At 41.1% G+C, this 21,773-nt stretch overlaps 1 protein-coding gene across 1 annotated transcript in view; it reads left to right on the forward strand.

The window, feature by feature from the left end:
• Nucleotides 1–21,773, forward strand: part of LOC133445640 (guanine nucleotide exchange factor DBS-like) — a 35,529-nt gene that overhangs the window by 12,348 nt on the left and 1,408 nt on the right. The window contains exons 9-26 of the mRNA XM_061722963.1: nt 607–673; nt 763–878; nt 1,345–1,414; nt 2,562–2,654; nt 2,738–2,830; nt 3,991–4,116; nt 6,247–6,468; nt 6,558–6,650; nt 7,314–7,392; nt 7,481–7,553; nt 9,509–9,615; nt 10,803–10,895; nt 11,094–11,153; nt 14,170–14,235; nt 14,335–14,412; nt 17,812–17,921; nt 18,010–18,122; nt 18,698–18,801. Of these exons, the coding sequence (XP_061578947.1) occupies nt 607–673; nt 763–878; nt 1,345–1,414; nt 2,562–2,654; nt 2,738–2,830; nt 3,991–4,116; nt 6,247–6,468; nt 6,558–6,650; nt 7,314–7,392; nt 7,481–7,553; nt 9,509–9,615; nt 10,803–10,895; nt 11,094–11,153; nt 14,170–14,235; nt 14,335–14,412; nt 17,812–17,921; nt 18,010–18,122; nt 18,698–18,801 (1,763 nt within the window). The remainder of the gene's footprint in view (nt 1–606; nt 674–762; nt 879–1,344; nt 1,415–2,561; nt 2,655–2,737; nt 2,831–3,990; nt 4,117–6,246; nt 6,469–6,557; nt 6,651–7,313; nt 7,393–7,480; nt 7,554–9,508; nt 9,616–10,802; nt 10,896–11,093; nt 11,154–14,169; nt 14,236–14,334; nt 14,413–17,811; nt 17,922–18,009; nt 18,123–18,697; nt 18,802–21,773) is intronic.

Genomic DNA, 21,773 nt, shown 5'->3' on the forward strand with positions numbered 1-21,773 from the left:
AATAAAGTCGCAATATTACGAGAATAAAGTCGTAAAATTACAAGATTAAAGTCATATTGTTGCGAGAATAAAGTCGTAATATTACGACTTTATTCTCGTAATTTTACGACTTTATTCTCGTAATTTTACGACTTTATTCTCGTAATTTCCAATTTTTTTTGCCTTAGTTTGGCTCTAATACTCCGTCGTAATTTTCACTTAAAATAACTAGAAAAATCTGCCAGTGGAACAAGATTTTTTTGCTTGTAATGAAAAGATAAATCTTGTCCCACTGGCAGATTTTTCTACTTATTTCAAGTGAAAATTTACTTGAAACAGGTAAAAATTGTCAAATAAGTTATTTTTCTGGTGTTATTTTTCTGGTGATGACTCTAAACCTTGAAATAGCAGTAAAACCACATTCATTGATGAAATTACATAAGGGATGGAAAGGGGGATGGCAGTTTTACAGGGGGGATGATTTGGACCGTTTTTATTTCAGGGGGGGATGCCATCCCCCCTCATCCCCCCTCAACTCCAGTACTGGCCGTAAACCACGTCTCTTCCAGAGGAAACATCTCTAAAAACATCTCTGCTCGGTGCCAACGCCTCTGTTTGTCTCTGCAGACACGTCATGAACGAGCTGCTGGAGACGGAGCGAGCCTACGTGGAGGAGCTGCTCTGCGTGCTGCAGGTGGTTGCTCCCTCCAGCTTTCATCTTCTTCTTCTTCTTTATATTCTAACTGCCGGGGACGTCATGACTTTCCCTCTCCGTCGTTTCAGGGATACGCCTCAGAAATGGACAGCCCCGCCATGTCCGCCCTCATCCCTGCCCCTCTGCAGAACAAAAAGGAGGTTCTTTTCGGCAACATGCCTGAGATTTATCACTTCCATAAAAGGTGACGGAGCATCACCTTTCATTTCATTTTATTCTTTATTTCATTCAAAAAATAAAACAAACAATTCAATACAAATACAAATACAAATGTTCATAAATTGTGAATGAAAAGGGAGCAGAAAGAAGAAGAATCTTATCTGATCTGCCTCCTTTTCCAAGAAATAACTTCACAAATAACATAAATAAACAACTAAGTGAAATAAAAAACTAAAAAAAAAAAAAATTATCGCCGTCTATGGGTATTTCAATCAAACTTAACTAACATATTTCATTATATTTACTTAACAATCAGGCTTTAATTGTTCTTTTGAATGTAATGTTTGATTTGGATTCTTTGTTTTCTTTATTCAGATTGTTCCATAAACTGATTAATTTCACAGAAACACAACGTTCCATCAATTTTGTCCTGCATCTTGTTTTTTTTTAAATCTGTTCCTTTTAAGTTATACTTGCTTTTTCCCCTCCAGGACTTTCCTGAGGGAGTTGGAGCAGTACACCGACTGTCCAGAGCTGGTGGGCCGGTGCTTCCTGGAGAGGGTGAGTGAACTGGTACCCCTTTCCCACCAAAGCCGCGCCACAGGCTGGTTCTGGTTCCAGTGCTGGTTCTGGTTCACAACTCGTTCAACTTGAGAACCAGCTGAGAACCGGTTTGCGTTTCCACAGCTCCGTGCTAAGGGGAGCCACGTCAGTTACGTTGCTGCGTCGGCGTGAAAGTTGAAGCAACAACAACGTATTTGCTCTAATAGGACTTGGTCCACGTAGCTCCTCCGTGGATCACAACTCTAATGGCGCTTTTCCTCTAGACCAGGGGTCGGCAACCCAAAATGTTGAAAGAGCCATATTGGACCAAAAACACAAAAAACAAATATGTCTGGAGCCGCAAAAAATGAAAAGTCTTGCATAAGCCTTAGAATGAAGGCAAACACATGCTGCATGTTTCTATATTAGTTATAACTGGGGGAAGATTTTTTTTTTTCATTATGCACTTCGGAAAAAAAAGTCGAAATGTTGAGAAAAAAGTCAAAATGTCAAGAAAAAGGTAAAAATGTTAAGAAAAAGGTAAAAATGTTGAGAAAAAAATTGAAATGTCGAGAAAAAAGTCAAAATGTCGAGAAAAAAGTTGAAATGATGAGAAAAAAGTCGAAATGTCGAGAAAAAAGTCGAAATGACGAGGAAAAAAGTCGAAATGAAGAGAAAAAAGTCAAATGTCAAGAAAAAGGTAAAAATGTTGAGAAAAAAATTGAAATGTCGAGAAAAAAGTCGAAATGTCGAGAAAAAAGTCAAAAGGACAAAGGAAGAAAAAAAGTTAAAAAAGAAAAAAGAAAAAAAAAGAAGAAAAGGAAAAAAAGGGCGAAAAAGGAAAAAGAGAAAAAAAAAAGAAAAAAAGGTCAAACATTTTTGAAAAAGCTCCAGGAGCCACTAGGGCGGCGCTAAAGAGCCGCATGCGGCTCTAGAGCCGAGGGTTGCCGACCCCTGCTCTAGACCATCAAAGAATTGGGGCTACCCTGGAACCGGTTCTTCTGGCCCGGAGCCAGTTCTTTGTCAGTGGAAACAGAAAGCCGGTTCCAAACTCAGCCCAGAACCAGAACCTGGAACCGGTTTGGTGGAAAAGGGGTCTGTGACATCATCGGCGCGGAGGCCGAGGAGCACGTTTCTGACATGTAAACGATTTTCCTGCCTTCAGATGACAGACCTGCAGATCTATGAGAAGTACTGTCACAACAAACCTCGCTCCGAGAGCCTCTGGAGACAGTGCTCGGACTGCGCCTTCTTCCAGGTCGGCCCGCCCGTTTAACTACATACATCCACATTAACCACATTTAAAGTGTCATTTTCTACAGCTTTGTTTTATTTAACCAGGAGTGTCAGAAGAAGCTGGAACATAAGCTGGGCTTGGATTCGTACCTGCTGAAGCCGGTTCAGAGGATCACCAAATACCAGCTGCTGCTGAAGGTACGGATGAGCCCGTTGGCCTGGAATCAGCTGGAATCACTGCAAAAACTCAGAATCTTAACAAGAATATTTGTCTTATTTCTAGTTAAAATGTCTCATTTTTAGTCAAAAAAATCTCATTACACTTAAAACAAGACTCATCACTGGAAAAAACAACAATTTTCACCTGTTTCAAGTAGATTTTCATTTAAAATAAGTAGAAAAATCTGCCAGTGGAACAAGATTTTTTTGCATGTAATGAGAAGATAAAGTTATTTTTCTGGTAATGACTCTTGTTTTTAAGTGTAATGAGATTTTTTTGACTAAAAATGAGATATTTTAACTAGAAATTAAAGCTGCTAGCAGCGATGATCGGGCCCTCGCACGTGCAATTTTCACCAATAAAAGTCAAGGACTCAAAACTAAGTCCGATGACACACCCACGACTCTTTATGTCAAACCATTCAAAAGTTATGGCAGAAAGTATCAAATATGGACCAATCAGATGAAGGGGGGGGCGTGCTTTTTGGCGTCTAGCGTCACCACGGTAACGCTTTTGATTGAGAAAAGTAATGCGCGTCGTCGCAGGATGGAGACGCACATTTTGATGTATAACACACGTGGGTGCACGTTACGGTTCGGGCAGCATTAACGGCCGAAGAAATGGCATAAATTGCGCCAAAATTACACGATTAATTCAAAATGGCCGACTTCCTGTTCGGTTTCGGCCATGGCACCAAGAGACTTTTCTTTAAGTTGCGACATGATACAGGTGTGTACCGATTTTCGTGCATGTACGTCAAACCGTATTGTGGGACTTGAGGCACAAAGTTTTCTAGGGGGCGCTGTTGAGCCAATAGGCCACGCCCATTAATGCAAACCATTAAATATCAAATTTTTCACCAGGCGTGGCTTGCGTGCAAAATTTAGTGACTTTTTGGGCACGTTTAGGGGGAAAAAAAGGCCCTCCTTTCGTCAGAAGGATAAAGAATAAAGAAGAAGAAGAATAAAAATTCCTACAGATACAATAGGGCCTTCGCACTGTAAGTGCTCGAGCCCTAATAAGACAAATATTCCTGGTAAGATTTTGAGTTTTTGCAGTGAATCGCTGTTTGCTTGTGTGTTTGTTGTTGTTTGTTGTTGTTTGGTTGCTACCAGCAGCTCCGTCTTTGTCTCTGCAGGAGATGCTGAAGTACAGCAAAGGCTGCGAGGGCACCGACGACCTGCAGGACGCTCTGACCTCCATCCTGGGCATCCTGAAGGCCGTCAACGACTCCATGCACCTCATCGCCATCACGGGATACGAGGTGACAGCCGGAGAAAAGGTCACCGGGACGTGACAAGGCCGGCGTCTGCTGACGTCGCGTAAAAGCCACACGGATTATAATCATACGCTGGAAAATAAAAGGGCCGAGTGAAACGTTTTCACTCCAGGATGAAAGTAGAGTCGCTGTTTCTTAGAAACCGTTGTGTTGTGGTACGGAGGAAAAGTCAGGCCCCGTGCCGGGAAAACAGCTCAAAATGTCCCATGATGCAATTCTTTCCAACTGTTCAAAACATGGAAACTCACTCGGAGAGGAGAATTATCCGTATATTAGTCTGGACAAAGAAACTATTTCACCTCCCGTCACGATGGATCTGACATGTGGCGTTTAATCTGTGATAAAAGTGTGAACTTTCATCTTTATTTCAGGTCTTTTAACAGGTGTGTGCGACCCGCCGAAACATGTCAGCTATTTAAAAATCTAAATATTCTCGTCCGACAAAAAGAATCAGCAAATTAAATTCGCTAATAGTTGTTTCAAAGCCACGTCTAACATCTTCCTGCATTATTTCACTTCAATTCTCCTCATCGATCCAGTTCTTGATCACTACAGTCCAAGAAAAGATGTTGACGAAAATGCAGAAGACAGAAGATGAGAGGAAACTCTGCCTTTAGTGGTGTTGACGGTTGCCATGACAACAATCATTCACTTCAAAATGACCTGGGTCCTATTTAAAACCCCCCAAAACACGATACGTGCCTCATTTATCCAGTTTGTCATAATTGAGTAAATAAAAGTAAATATTTCCTAAAGTTGGAGCTCTAACTTTGCGTCCTCTTCAGTTAAAACTGAAAGTCGACGCTTGGATTCAGGTTTTTTTGGGTTTTTTTTATAATGTTTTTATTGAAAAAGAACATAAGACAATTATAGTCGCTGAATTACAATTTACATTTTTCCTGTTAAACATATACAGGACTGTCTCAGAAAATTTGAATATTGTGATTTTCTGTAATGCAATTACAAAAACAAAAATGTCATACATTCTGGGTTCATTACAAATAAACTGAAATATTGCAAGCATTTTATTATTTTAATATTGCTGATCATGGTTTACAGCTTAAGAAAACTCAAATATCCTATCTCAAAAAATTTGAATATTCTGGGAATCTTAATCTTAAACTGTAAGCCATAATAAGCAATATTAAAATAATAAAAGGCTTGCAATAATGTTTTTTTAATTGCATTACAGAAAATAAAGAACTTTATCGCAATATTCTAATTTTCTGAGACAGTCCTGTACATACCGGTATTTGCATACCGGTATGTAAATATAGTATACTAAAGATATACATACATAGTATATACGGTACATACATACACACGCATGAAAACTTCAAATAAAAAGCAAATAGAATAGGAAATAATACAGTTAAATTGGGAAAAATGAACAATGAATGAACAAACTACCCTCCCGCCCGCCACTCCCACAGCAAATAATACTGGTAACTCATGCATTCCAAAGTACAACAACAACAGACACACAGTCAGTTGGGCAGTATCTCTACATTTGTAAAATAAGAAATAAAGGGTTGCCATTTGTGAAAAAACTTCTCTGTATATCCTCTCAATGTGTACTTAATTTTCTCCAGTTTTAAGAAAGACATGGGGTATTTAAGCCACCGGGAAATGGAAGGATGTTTAGCAGATTTACAATTGAACAGTAAATAACGTCTTGCTAGTAAGGATTTATAAGATATAATATCCTTTTGTAAAGGATTCAGTTTTAAACTCTAAAGCAAAATTACAAACACAGATCAGACCAACGATACCGACAACCTCCTCTTCCAAGCAGCTGTTTGTTGTACAGGACTGTCTCAGAAAATTAGAATATTGTGATAAAGTCCTTTATTTTCTGTAATGCAAAAATGTCATACATTCTGGATTCATTACAAATCAACTGAAATATTGCAAGCCTTTTATTATTTTAATATTGCTGATCATGGCTTACAGCTTAAGAAAACTCTTAATCTTAAACTGTAAGACATTTTTGGTTTTTTAATTGCATTACAGAAAATAAAGAACTTTATCACAATATTCAAATTTTCTGAGACAGTCCTGTATGTTTAAAGTCTCTGCATGGCTCATGGGCCGCATCTCCTCCTCCGTTGCCAGGGCAACATGAGCGAGCTGGGGAAGCTGCTGATGCAGGGCTCCTTCAGCGTCTGGACGGAGCACAAGAAAGGTCACGCCAAGGTCAAGGACCTGGCCCGCTTCAAGCCCATGCAGAGGCACCTCTTCCTGCACGAGAAGGCGCTGCTCTTCTGCAAGAGGCGCGAGGAGAACGGCGAGGGCTACGAGAAGGCGCCGTCGTACAGCTTCAAGCAGTCGCTGAGCGTGAGACGACCCCCCCACCGCCGCGATGCTCCTGTCGTCCTCTGTTTTAATGATGAAGCAGCTCACGTCTCCCTCTCCCTCCCCGACAGATGAGCGCGGTCGGTATCACCGAGAACGCAAAGGGCGACAACAAAAAGTTTGAAATCTGGTGCAACTCCAGGGAAGAGGTCTACATTGTCCAGGTAAAGAAACACAAGCGTTTAACCCTTTATGACCGGCTGGAGCGCCGGCGCTCCCGTTTGCTTATTGATTTTCAAAATGTACAATTACAGCCATCGTTTGGAAAAATCACATAATAATTAGGGCTGGGTATCGATTCAAATGTCAAGAATCGATTCGAATCCGATTCCTAATATTCAGAATCCAAGCCAACTCAGAGAAGGAGGAAAGCAACCAAATTCTGCAGTGTCTGTACAGCCGCCCGGATGAGCCGTCCAGTGTGATGTGGATCTACGAGCCGTTCAGATTCTGCTCCCGTCGTTACGTAATGAAAATGCAATTTACATAGGTTGGCCTCCGATGCGTGAAACCACGCCCACAACTAACTCCGCCGGCCGGAGCTTCCGCCATTTTTCCGTAGCGGTGTATCGAGTCATTCAGGCAGCCAATCAGCACAGAGCCTCATTATCATAGCCCCGCCCACTCAGAATCCTGCATAGATAATGAGGTTAGAGAATGGGAAGATAAAGACATGGCTCAGAGGCTGAATTTCTAATTTATTTAGCAAAAACAATCAAAAGCTTGTTTTTAAGACATTCAAGGCCTGTTTAAAATAGATATTAGATGCCATAATAGGTCCCCTTTAAATTGAGCTTCTGAACATTTGTTTCCCTGCTGCTCTGCAGGCACCGACGGCGGAGGTGAAGACCACGTGGGTGAAGGAGATCAGGAAGGTCCTGACGACGCAGCTGCAGGCGTGCAGAGGTACGGGGGGGCGGTGAGGAGACCCCCGACGGCAGGACCGTCACCGAACCTCCTCCTCCTCTGACCTTCATGTCCCGGTGTTTTGCAGAAGCCAGCCAGCAGAGGGGGCCAGACCAGATCTTCCAGTTCCCACCTGTGCCCAGCGGAGCCGTCAGTCTGAGGTAAGCCTGCACTACTCCTTAATCTCCTTGTTTGTTAGTGTGTCAGGTCCACCAACCTTTTAAATAGCTGCAGACTAACCTCGGTTGCTACGGGAGTTGAAGTAAGCAGCTTAGCTGCCCGGCCAACCAGACAATAACACAGAGAAGTGGATGATGATGTTGAAGTCACTATAAATGTTTTCATCCATCAGCTGAGATCAGATCTGTGTGGCGACTGCACTACCGCTATTTCTACACTATTGGAGGATTGAATCCAGTGCTTTTAAGGATTAACGTGACTACTAACTAGTCCCAAAGTCCTCTAGCAGAATAACCAGCTCCAACACCCCCCTCCACCTCAGAAAAGGAATGAATAGTAAATGTTACTGGTTTAAATTGGACTGAATTTAGAGATGAAACCTGAATTTTAAATATTAAAGATAAAATTATCAACTTGAACTTACATTATTTACCATTATAGTAATCAGATTACACCGTATATCAGCATCACTGAAATGGACCTGATGCTTAATCAATCACAACGATATGCAAATATTATTCATATATTTATTCAAACAAGGCCGTTACCAGAGTTGGGTAGTAACAAGTTACATTTACTCCATTACATTTACTTGAGTAAGTTTTGGGAAATTTTGTACTTTTAGGAGTAGTTTTGAATCACTATACTTTTTACTTTTACTTGAGTAGATTTGTGAAGAAGAAACTGTTCCTCTTACTCCGCTACATTAGGCTACGTTGAGCTGTTACTTTTCTTTTATCCCTTTTATCCGCGTATGCGTCAATCTCATGACATCACTGAGTGATTCTTTGGGAAAAATGTTTGTTTTTGCATGTTTTGTCACATTTACACAGACTCAAACACACACAGAGTTTCTATGAGTTCATGAGTTCTTGTTCTGCCTGGTTAAAAATTAATTTATTTTTTTATTCTGTTATTATTTTATTTATTTTATTATTTATTAAGGTACTTGAATTTACTTTAAGATTATTTTAATTTAAGCTAATTTTTATTTTGTATTAATTTTAATTTATTTATTTTATTATTTTATTTATTTAATTCACCTGAAGATGATTATTTTGTACTTTTGTCTGTTTGAATGGTTGTGTTAAAAAAATAAATCAGACAACAGTTACTCAGTACTTGAGTAGTTTTTTACTTTCACTCAAGTAATTATTTGGATAACTACTTTTTACTTCTACTTGAGTCATATTATTCTGAAGTAACAGTACTTTTACTTGAGTACAATTTTTGGCTACTCTACCCACCTCTGGTCGTTACTATAAACACAAAACTGTAATTAAATACAGACACACATGCAGATGCACCAAAACATTAAATCAGATGCAAAATACAAATAGTTTACAAAACTGTACATTAACCAGAGGAAGAACTGCTGATCACCAGATTCTGTCACCTTGGTGCAACGGACTCAATGATCTGAGTCTGAGACCTGGAGAGACCAAGACCACAAAAAAGTGGTCTCCAGAATGACAAAACTAGCATCTGAGGAGGAATTAAACATTAAAAGCTGATGGGGATGGGCCTGATCCCATCTCCTAAGTTAGAGATCCAGAGCTATAGCTCTGAGAGTACCTGGAAACCATTTATGGATTACATTGAAGCCAAGCTTTAACTCTCCCACTTTCCGGTAGGCATCTCCGGATTAAGCCTGCAATTTGAGATTACGGTCCAATATCTACTTAAACTCTTTTAGCCCATCAAGTTGAGAAAAGCCCTGAGCTGCCTGTCTGTCTGAGTCTGTATAGTTTTTTTTTCTTTCTTTTGAATTGAAGTGTCTTGTAAATTGTTGAATGTCTGTTATGTTTTATATGTTTAAAAGAAAAAGCCAATAAAAAGAGAGAAAGGTCCAGACTCTAGTAACGATGAGCATCGTGGGTTTAAACTCTGAGCCGTGCGTCATCAGGACCGGTTGTTTTTTGTTTTTACCCTCCAGTCCGTTCAAGACGAGTCAGAAGAGTTTGAAGAGGTCGGAGGAGAAGAAGGCGGAGCCCGGCAGCCCCGACGCCAACTCCTCCTCCTCTCCCAAGATCTCAGGGAAAGGTAAAAGAACCAACGGAGGAAAACTTGAACCAGTCCGGGTCCTCGAGGTTCACCGTCCTGCACGGTTTAGATCTTCATGTCAGTTACAGGTGTAAAACCTTTAAAAGATGCAGATTCACGAGGACCTGGACTGGGACTCGCTCATTCAAACAGATCCAACACTGCAAAAACTCAAATACCTACCGGGAATATTTGTCTTATTTCTAGTTAAAATGTCTCATTTTTAGTCAAAAAATCTCATTACACTTAAAACAAGAGTCATTACCAGAAAAATAACTTGTTATTTGACAATTTTCACCTGTTTCAAGTAAATTTTCACTTGAAATAAGTAGAAAAATCTGCCAGTGGGACAAGATTTAACTTCTCATTACAAGCAAAAAAATCTTGTTCCACTGGCAGATTTTTCTACTTATTTTAAGTGAAAATCTGCTTGAAACAGGTGAAAATTGTTGTTTTTTTCCAGTGATGAGTCTTGTTTTAATTGTAATGAGTTTTTTTTTTACTAAAAAATGAGACATTTTCTTGTTTTCGAGAGTTCACTGCAAAAACTCAAAATCTTAACAAGAATATTTGTCTTATTTCTAGTTAAAATGTCTCATTTTTAGTCAAAAAAAACCTCATTACACTTAAAACAAGACTCGTCACTGGAAAAAACAACAATTTTCACCTGTTTCAAGTAGATTTTCACTTAAAATAAGTAGAAAAATCTGCCACTGGAACAAGATTTTTTTGCTTGTAATGAGCAGATAAATCTTGTTCCACTGGCAGATTTTTCTACTTATTTCAAGTGAAAATTTACTTGAAACAGGTGAAAATTGTCAAATAACAAGTTATTTTTCTGGTAATGACTCTTGTTTCAAGTGGAATGTAATGTAGTGAGATTTTTTGACTAAAAATGAGACATTTTAACTAGAAATAAGACAAATATTCTTGTTAAGATTTTGAGTTTTTGCAGTGAACTCTTGTTTGTTACATTTGAATCTAGTATTTGTCTTATATTTGTCACACAAACACATTAATGCACACGGTTGATCCCCTCTTCTGATGATTGTTTCTACTAACTTCCTCCATCTGTGTCGAGTTGTCCGTCACTTAACTGACCTTTTTCCTTCTTCCATTCATCCTTCCATCCATCTATCCATCCGTCTGTCTGTCTGTCCCATCTTCTCACTTTTCCTCGCGGTCAGACGAGGCTGTGACAAGCCCGACCTCAGACAGAGCGGCTGCGGCTAAAAAGCGCTTTACTTTACAGGGATTCAGTAATCTCAAAGCTCAGAAAGGTAACTGCAACCCATTATTATAAAATATATTCAATTTCAGTTAAAGCTGGAACATTTTTTGAGTCATTTTGAAGTCATTTGTTGCTCAGCGGTAAATGAGGTTGATGTTTACGATGACGATGACACTCGTGACGAGTTTAGACGTAGTCCTGGTGAAGCACACGAGAACAGACGCGTTAAAGACGCTTGTGTCCGCAGAGCCGTCGGCCGCGGATGACAAGAGTTCCACGTTGCCCCTGATGATCTTCCCGTCGGCAGGTATAGAGCCGCTCTAGGCCGCCGCTTCACGGCTGCGTCGCCTTTTTCACCGCCAGAATCCTGACTGTAAAATGTAAAAATCACCAGTTTAAATTATAAACTGATGAAAACTGAAGCAGGTTTTTGCTTCTCTACAATCTTAGAATTTTTTTGTATTTATTTATTTATTTATTTGACAGGGACAATCGGTCAAACATAGATACAATCTTGCAGCTGATGTGTTGCATGTTTATAGAGTTTATAGCTAGTGCTAATTCTCTTCCATAACATTGCAGTACAATATAAAATTCATATACATCGATTAAAAAGACCATACAATTCAATAATACAATAATGACAATATTGCATTTATATGATATAAAACCTTCCCTCACTCACTCTCCCACACAAATATACACACTATTTAGATTTAGATTTAGATTTATTTAGATTTATTTATTTGCAGAGTTAAACATTACACAAATAAAATTACCAACTTTACAAATTAAAGTGCAGGAAGAGGCGAAAACTCAAAAGAGCTTATCAGGTGCCTCCAACTATAGTTAACATAAAATTTAATATCATACTTATAAAAACAAAATATACAAATGAGCAGTTAGAAATCTATAGATGATAGAAATTAAAGGAAAATTACAAAGAATTTACACAAAAGAAAAATGATCGGATATATGAAAAACGATAAAGTACAATTTAATAATTAAGAAAAAACAAATAAACGACTAAATAACAAACCAAATGAACAAAAACAAAAAATAATTTCAAGGAGATTACACAAGACGATAAAATTTTTCAGCACATCCATTACTTATGTCGGAGCAGTTCCATTTACAAAACAGAAATGAAGTGGTGTTTCAGACATCCTTTAAAACCTTGTACAGAGAAGCGTATTTACAGATGAGTACAGTTTAGATTTTTCTTAAACAGGTTTTAGTTTTGGTGATGAACATGTTAAACTCTGACATGGATTTAATTTTTGAATGCCGTGAGTTCCAGAGTTTACAACTCTGATAGGAGAAGGCTTACTGTCCGAACGTTTTGTCGACATTATGGGTTTTGGAGAATATTTGCAAACTTAAATTTGCCAAACTGTTTCATGTACAAGTACAGTAGGACACATATTAAACCGTAAAATTATTGACACACAGGAAGTGAAGAGGCGGGGAGACTGTTTAGCCAATCCAAATGCAGAACACAATGCAAATGCATGAAGCAGCGAGACGTGAAAGGTGAACCGCGTTATAGCGAGGGATTACTGTATTGGCAAAATGTACAAACTAAAAGCTGTTTCCAATAAACAAATCGAATAAGAGCTAAACACAACTAATATTACAAATGGTTTCTCTGATTTCAACACAAAATGCCACTTTTAACGACCACTGGAGTCTCAAAATTATTCAACCCCCTAAATAAAATTCCTCTTAAGAGCAAACATTTGCAAACCGGGTGTGGTTTCAAGCTACCGGATGCAACCAATCAAAGTCTTCATTAGTGGCATCACGACAAATCGACAGAGTGACTCAGGTGCTAAGTTGTTTATACACTTAACCCTTGTACTGTCTTTGGGTCAAGGAAGGAGGAAGAGAAGAACGGAGCAAAGAAGGAAGGAAGGAAGGAAGGAAGGAAGGAAGAAAGAAAGAAAGAAAGAAAGAAAGAAAGAAAGAAAGAAAGAAAGAAAGAAAGAAAGAAAGAAAGAAAGAAAGAAAGAAAGAAAGAAAGAAAGAAAGAAAGAAAGAAAGAAAGAAAGAAAGAAAGAAAGAAAGAAAGAAAGAAAGAAAGAAAGAAAGAAAGAAAGAAAGAAGAAAATAAGGAAGGGAGAAAAGGAAAGAAGGAAGGAAGTAGGAAAGGGAGTAAGGAAGGGAGAAAAGATGGAAGGAAGGAAGGAAAGAAGGAAAGAAGGGAGAAAAGAGGAAGGGAAGAAGGAAGGAGAGAGTAGGAGGAAAGAAAGAAGGAAGGAAAGGAGAAACCAAGGAAAGAAGGAAGGAAAGGCGAAAAGAGTAAGGGAAGAAGGAAGGAGGGAAGGAAGGAAGGAAGGAAGGAAGAAAGGAAGGAAGGAAGGAAGGAAGGAAGGAAGGAAGGAAGGAAGGAAGGAAGGAAGGAAGGAAGGAAGGAAGGAAGGAAAGAAGGAAGGAAAGAAGGGAGAAAAGAGGAAGGGAAGAAGGAAGGAGAGAGTAGGAGGAAAGAAGGGAGGAAGGAAAGAAGGAAGGAAAGGAGAAACCAAGGAAAGAAGGAAGGAAAGGCGAAAAGAGTAAGGGAAGAAGGAAGGAAGGAAGGAAGGAAGGAAGGAAGGAAGGAAGGAAGGAAGGAAGGAAGGAAGGAAGGAAGGAAGGAAGGAAGGAAGGAAGGAAGGAAGGAAGGAAGGAAGGAAGGAAGGAAGGGAAAAAAGAAGGAAGGAAGGAAGGAAGGGAAAAAAGAAGGAAGGAAGGAAGGAAGGGAAAAAAGAAGGAAGGAAGGAAGGAAGGGAAAAAAGAAGGAAGGAAGGAAGAAAACAAGGAAAGAAGGAAGGAAAGGAGAAAAAAGTAAGGGGAGAAGGAAGGAAGGAAGGAAGGAAGGAAGGAAGGAAGGAAGGAAGGAAGGAAGGAAGGAAGGAAGGAAGGAAGGAAGGAAGGAAGGAAGGAAGGAAGGAAGGAAGGAAGGAAGGAAGGAAGGAAGGAAGGAAGGAAGGAAGGAAGGAAGGAAGGAAGGAAGGAAGGAGGAACAGGAGAATTAGGTCATTTTGACCCAAAGACAGTACAAGGGTTAATAAGAAAAGATAAATCCCTAAAGCTTTCAGAGCTTGGTAAGTAATATTTTTGAGGATGTGTCAGTGGTGATACCTGACTGGTGCTGATTTCAGGATGTCCTGGGTGAAAAAGGCCGACGAGACGCTTCTTTCCCGCCGCCTGTAGAGCCAGTGTTTCCCGGCCGTGACGTGTAGTCAGATCTGTGTAGTCGCAGCGATCGCCCCGGTACCTGCTGAGCATCAGTGATCCGGTGATGAACGTCCTCCCTCATCTCTCCTCTCTCTCCCCCCCGGCAGGATCTCCCACCAGCCCGGACCGCAAGACGAAGCGGCAGAGCGACCCCACGCCGTTCGGCTTCAAAGGTACAGTAATCCCCCCCGAGCCGCTCGGCCCTGCGGCCGCGGAGCTCTAGTGGAGCCGAGCTCTGCTGGACGTGACCGGCTCTGCCTCGTGTCCTTCAGATGCAGCTCGTCCTCCGCTCCACCCGACCAGACCCCGGTGCTCCAGCACCTCCAGTCTCTTACAGACGAGGTGGAGAGGTACGCCGGCGACGGCCGAGTCCCGCCGGCCGGTTTCACCCCCGTAAACACTTTACAGGCAGCCTGTCTCCCTCCCACCCGGGTCAACACTCTACCCCATACCTGTCAAGTTCTGCATTTAAAAATAAGGGAAACTTTCCCCCCACCAGCCCAACCGAGGTCCAGTATTACATTTTAAGACAGATTTAGTCCAGGGGCCAGAGCCCAAAATTTCACTTGTCAGTACCAATCAAGGTGACCAAACTTACTTGTGATTTTTGAAAAGATCCATATCTGTAGATGATATTTTGGTATGATAACCTTCCTGAGTGGCAGCTGGATCATAGTTATCAGCTCATGAAGTTACCCCCACCCTTCAGAAAATTACATTTTAGATGTTGGTGCATATCCTGGTTTAGACTCATGTACAGGATATCTGTTAATGTTTCACAATATTGTCTTTGATATCATTTTAAAGGGGACCTTTTAAGCATTCATTCAAGCTAAGATGTGAATCTTTCTGACCAACATAGAGGTCACTGCAGCTCTTTAAACTATAAACAACACACATTTTTACACAATTTTCGCCTAAATGATATACTATTTTTTAGCCCTGTGTCAACTAGGAACAACAGAGACACAAAATACAAAAACTGGAATACAATATACCCCTACTATATTGTTGTTACAGGTCATTATGAGCCTTAAACTAGAAGAGCATCATTAGGCTCCTATGAAACTATAACAGCCACTAATGTCACAAACTGGTCTTTATCTGCAAATACAGGACATGAAGGAACCAGCTTAGTTTTAGAAACAACATTAGAGACACAAAATACAAAAAAAAAAAAAAAAAGAAAGAAATACAAAAACTGGAATGCTCACAGGACCATAAGGATTCAGGAAATGTATAATACACCCAATTTAGAATCGTCAATTAACCTGAAGGGGGTGGGTAACTTCATGAGGTGATAACTCTGATACAGCTGCCACTCAGGAAGGATTATTTTACCAAAATATAATCTATAGACATGGATCTTTTCAAAAATCATAAGTAAGTTTGGTCACCTTGAGTGGTACTGACATCTGGTCTGGCCCATGGACTAATTTACTACCTGTCAACCACTTACAAACTACAATTATGTGCTCATAGCCTGACAGGCCGACCTTTGACACTGAAATGCTGTGGACATTCCTATGTATATAATTCCTATAATAGTCTAAATGAAAACACAAAGGGGAATTAAAGCCCATTTATTTATTTTAAATATGTTCAGTTTATATACACATTGATTGTCTTCAAGTGAAAGATTGAAATTTTATTTTTATTTTATCATTTTCACTCATGAGGCTCTGGCCTTCACTGACTGATCACACAGCGCTGGTGCTGCTGACGGACATCGGTTCTTCCCCCGTGAGAGACACTAAAATCGCAGTTACAAATCTTTCAGAACTCGTAACTGTTCCCCATCCTGCTCATCTTTAGGAAAGTAAATTCAGTTTCCCAGTTTTAGAGATATTTACACGAATTCTTCGCTTTTTTTGGCAGAAACATCTTCTCTCTCATTATATCCACCCATCTCTGATTTGTTTTTCCGAGTTTGTTCCCGTTGTCACAACTAACCTTGCAAGAACTGCCCCCCAGGATACAGCAGGGGGCAGTTCTTGCAGGGCTTGTGTGTAAAAATTAATATATAGGCCTTGGTCGTCTTGACGTCATCACCTGGCGGAGCCGCCCTGTTGGAAGCTACCTGAGCTGCTCTTCGGACCACTGCACTGTGTACAGACGTGCTCCCTCTTCATTTTGTCTTAGCCTACCGGTACTTGTAATCGTTACTTTCCGTTATTCTGTAACCATGGTAACCCGTTGCTGTGTTGTAGCTGCAGCAGCTCCACACATAACAGACGTGGGGAAAAGATCACTAATGGTTTAACTTTTCACCGCTTTCCTGCTTGGAGGCAGAACCACGGAGGCCAAGTATCTGAGATAACGCTTGGATCGCGGCTGTAAAGGCTGAAATATGGTTCTGCGTCAAAACGGCGCCGTGCCTACGGCGTGTGGTTTTCGTCCACGCAGACCACACGCCGTCACTGACGCCGTCACTGACGTGCACCTCCCGAAAATTGTAACTACGCGTCGAGGCGATGCAGACCACACGCAGACTGAGAGGGCTGTGATTGGTTCGCTTGGAAGCAACGCATTTCCAGTTTCCGGTTTTAAGCAGTAGTGAACTTTCAGGGCTCTTTTCTTTGTTTATATGTGATTTTTTTTTTGTTTTGGTTTTTTAGACAATAGTTGTCCTTATCTCTTTGATTTACTGTGACCGGAAAAAGTCGGATAAACCATTCAGAAAAAGATCGCTAACTAGCGGCCGCGGGGGGTACTGCACCGCGACCAAATGGAGTGACGGAGAAGTCCGAAGAGTTCACGATGGCGTCACGGCTGCGGCGTGTGCTCTGTGTTGGTGTGACGCAGAACCATAATTCAGCCTTTAGACGACCAAACATAACCTTCCACAGTAAACCACAAACAAACACTCACACAGACCGGGGTCGGATCAAAACACGGGTTTTATTCCCCACTTCTCCAGCTAAACGCAGTTGCTGGCCAGCTCTCTGCGGTGCAATTAACCCCAATCTTCAGATAAAACTAGTTTGTTGAGGAAAAAATATTAACTCTATTTGTAGCTGCAGAGGAAAAAAATAATCTCACGAGGAAAACAAAAATATTGCTCACGCCTCGGAGCCTCTTCCGCATAATATAGCAGTCAATAAAAAGAAAAGAAAAAGGTAAGAGTAATACAAAACATGTACTGTATGTTGTACTATTATACAAATTTATTGAAACACATGGCGAGTCAAACATTTACCAAAGCAGCTGCCAAACACTCCTAAACAAGGTAGCCGGAGACGTGGGTTGTGCAGAACTGCGGCAGTAAATCCTTACTAAAGAGTGGAGCTCCGACGAGGGGCTCCACTCTTTAGTAGCGATTTCATATGGATCCAACCCGTTAATAATAGTTATTTTCTCCCTATACTGGTCCTTGGCTTCCTTGTTTAAGGTATCCCGGTAAATTTCCCAGTTCCTTTCTGGCATTTTAACATCTTTTTTTTGCGTTCCGTTTGTTCACTTGGTGCTACTACACTGCTGTTTGTTTACACTCACAAGGCTGCCAACACGGCCGCCGCGTCCCAGAATGCACCTTGGTGACCAAACCCTATTATAAAACGGGAAATTTTTACTGGAAAACGGCCAGAATGGGAGACTTGACAGGTATGTGTGGACCCTCACATGAAGCTTGTGTGCCACCACATCCCTCTGAACGCATGCCAGCATCTCCACGGGTTCGGGGTCCCACCAGGAGCTTCTCCTCCTCTGCTGAGCAGCCGCTCATCTCCCCGTCTCCCTCCTCCCTCCAGGCTGGAACAAGCCGTCGCTGTCGCTAGACGCCTCCGAGGAGCACGAGGGCTACTCCAGTGCCGAGGATCCCCTCAACTCGGACGCCGAGGATGAAAACGCCAGGAAGCTGGTGAGGCCTGACGTCCACGCAAGAGGCATGAGCCGATCCGTCGCCGGTGTGGCGTTATTAACCGGTAACTCTGTCTTTATCTGACCAGAGTGCTGGGAAATACACGGTGATGGGCGAGTACGAGAAGGGAGGAGCTCAGGATCTGGCGGTGAAGACTGGAGACACGGTGAAGCTGGTGAAGGAGGGAGACGACGGGCAGTGGTGAGACGTCAGCGTTTGATCTGCTCAGGTTGCTTTAGAGCTCGTTACGAGAGCCAACGATGCTGAAAGATGTTTTATTTCAATTAATCTGTTGAACCACGGCTCAAATGTCTGGTGTTCAACCCCCACTGCAAACTAGGTTTATTGGCAAAATGTACAAACTAGAAGCTGCTTCCAATGGGGCCGATTCAAATGTCAAGAATCAATTTGATTCCGATTCTTAAGATACAGAATCAATTATCAAGATTTGATCCGATTCGATTCCCATATAGATTTGGGTTAGTGTTATTAAAACAGTTTTTGAGCTGCTGCATGGATTATATGACTGTAGTTATGCAACATATTACTACCAGTATTATATTGAGATTCAACAGCAAGTATTGCAGCTAATGATGCTGTAAGGACCAATCACCTCCCAGAATGCTGATAGAACTGCTTTCAGAAACATCTTGTGGGGCAGAATTATCAAACAGATCCACGGCAGCAAACAGAGGGAGGGCGAGTCAAGACCAAGACCACAAAAAGGTGGTCTGGAGACCTACAAGTCCAGCTAACAGCGTTGTCTTCATGTGCAGGTTTGTCCGTAACCTGAGCAGCTCCAAGGAGGGCTGGATCGCCGCTGCAAACCTCCTCACCCTCATCGGGAAGTCCAAGTCCTGCCAGTCTCTCACCAGCTCAGGTATTGGAGGCAGAGTTGACCCTGATAGGCCGTAAGGTGAACCGCAAAAAGTATTTCAGGAAGTGATTCCCACTCCCACCTTTGGGGACGACACAATCTTTACATATGGTGGCTAACTGTAACGTTAAAATATAATAAAGAAACGTCTCGTAATGTACAGCGTTGTACAGTGATATAAACCAGTGATTCTTAACCATAGGGCCGCGGCCCACACTTGGGCCGCGAGCGCCATCTAGTGGGCCGCCAAAAAAAATTCAGTTTTGTACGTGTGGGCCGAGCTGCATAGCAACTCCCAACCAAATGAGGAGAAAAAGAGGAGAAAAAGAAACTCAGCTAGCTGTACGTGTAATAGTAAGAGAAATGGTGTGTCTTTACAGAGAAAATCCTTCATTTTGCACAGAGTAGGTTTAGATCCGCCAGGATTAGGGATCGATTAATTGGGTCTGCGCCCAGAGCAAGCGAGCGCGGCGTGTTCATTTATCCCGGCGCGTCCCCGCGGCCGGGGAGGTCGGCTGAGGCTGCCGCTTGGGCGGTGGGCTCCGTCGTTACTGCTGAAGGATGGTAGATTAGATGCGTGGGCTGTCGTGTCTGCTGGACTGGACTGTTCGGGCTTTCGAAAAAGCATCGGAAAGTAACTGCTGCAGCGCGACCAGAGAGCTGCGGTGCGGGCTGTGCCCGTCGCAGCTGATCAGGCTCGGATGAACCCGACACACTGAGTCCTGACAACTTATTAATGTAAATAACTTAAAGTAAAATCAAACTAAGTTTTGTCCTCGCTGTATTTTTAAATATAAAACCCGGAATGGACAAATTCATCCTGGTTCAGTCTTCTCACTGGGACAAAACCAGTGTCTCATACGTTCAGAGACCGTGGCGTTCAAAGTGCGAAAGTGAAACGCCACTGAAACAAAACACAAGTTTTTCATCAAAAATATCCACTCAAGTCTGAACTGAAGTCACAGAAAAATAAACTGACCATCTTAAAACATGTTTGGGTCCAGATACAGCTGTGAAGCAGCTTTCTCCACAGTGAACATAATTAAAACTAAATATCGTTTCAGGCTCATCAATGAGCACCTCCACATGCATATGAGAACCTGACACCATCCAGCCCAGATTTAAAGTCCTGACAGGAGAAGTTAGAGCTCAGTTCTCTCACTGAACAACAGAAAGTGGGGGCATAAGATTATAAGAGGGGAAGAAAGAAAAACTGCAAAACTGTTAAATTGTTAAGATGTGTTTATATTAATTTAGTATAAAAATGTGTTGAGACAATTAACAAAGAAAAGGGGAAATTCAAACTGCTGGTAGAGAAATAAAATAAGATAGCATTTGAAAAATAAAATAAAATCTACTTTATTTTTAAGAGAAAAAAATATGTTTAATTCAAGTTAAACGTGTTAATTGGCAAATATGTACTTTGTTTTAATATAACAGTCAGATGCAGATGTTGATACAACTATGAGGCTACTTGAATACACACACACACACACACACACACACACACACACACACACACACACACACACACACACACACATATATATATATATATATATATATATATATATATATATATATATATATATATATATATATATATATATATATATATATATATATTATGATGTTCTGGACCTTCGCTTGAGTAAATTTTCTCTAAATGGACCTCTTAAAGTTTTAGTTGAATACCCCTGCTATACAGTGTTTATATTTAATGGGCCCCGGGCCACTCTGTACTGAAAAAATTGGGCCCCAAGGTCAGAAAGGTTAAGAACCCCTGATATAAACCACATTAAATCACATTACCGTTCCTGCTGTATGTTTAAACCATGGATGTAAACACTGTGGTTCAGTCAGCTGTTCGGTCTCTCTCTACATCCCGTGTGTCTGTCCATTGAGCTGTTACGCCGAGAGCGCCCCCTGCAGGTTTGGTAACTGGTTATGAAGTGTTTTTCTTTTGAAGAGGGATTCTTGTTTTGTATCGTTTTGTGCTTTGCATCGTTTCTCTATTTGCAGCACGTTTGATGATGCTGCATTTGTCTTTGTTTTTTGCAGCATGTTTTTTCATTAGCACCACGTTCCTCTTTTTGTACCTCATTTTGAGTTTGTGAATTTGAATCGTTTCCGTACTTGAAGCCGTTTTCCTTAACTGAGACGCATTAGGCCGTTGCAGTGCGTTTGGCCCTTGTCGGCCACCGTATTTACATCATAAAACAGATTGATTCATGCTCAGCTGATAAGTAAAAGTTCAGAGCTTAAAACCCCCCAAGAGTCCCGTGATCGGGACCGCCAAACGGTACTAGTTTCTTCTGAGCGTAGTGAGATTTTGGTCCGAGGGTCGAGGCGCAGTCGTCACGTGATCCCGCTGCACCGATAGGATGTTACTAGTAAACACAACGGCAATATGGCGGCGACCGTGGTGTCTTCCAGCTACTAGCATGATGATGAAAACAAACCCCATAAGTCGTCAAAAATGATCAGAAATGATCTGAAACTGCTCTAAATACACTGCCACGTCAACGAAGAACTTTGAGATTATTAGACAACAAGGAGGTATCTCCAAACACTTGATTCCATCCCAGGACATGTAGCCTATGTACCGTATTTTCTGGACTATAATCCGCACCTGCATATAAGCCACATCCGCTCTATTTTTTAAAAAATAATTAAAAAAAAGATATACTAGCCGCATCCGCTCTATTTTTAAAAAAAAAGATATGCAAGCTGCAGATATTTATGTTGTTAGATTAGATATTTACTACATGTACAGAAGGATTTTGAACTGTAAATGATGTACATGTTTGTACCTAAATAGATCCTTTCCTAACAGTGTCTTTTAACACGGCAGCATCTTTGCTGATTAAAACGGGACAGAACCAAGAGAAAATAACCAGTATTTATTTATCTATTTGAAATCTGCTTCTACCTACTTCTATCTGCTAAAGAACAAGTAGCGTATTCTTCTTTGC

Source organism: Cololabis saira, chromosome 6 (genome assembly GCF_033807715.1).
Source record: "Cololabis saira isolate AMF1-May2022 chromosome 6, fColSai1.1, whole genome shotgun sequence".
Classification (NCBI taxonomy): domain Eukaryota; kingdom Metazoa; phylum Chordata; class Actinopteri; order Beloniformes; family Belonidae; genus Cololabis; species Cololabis saira.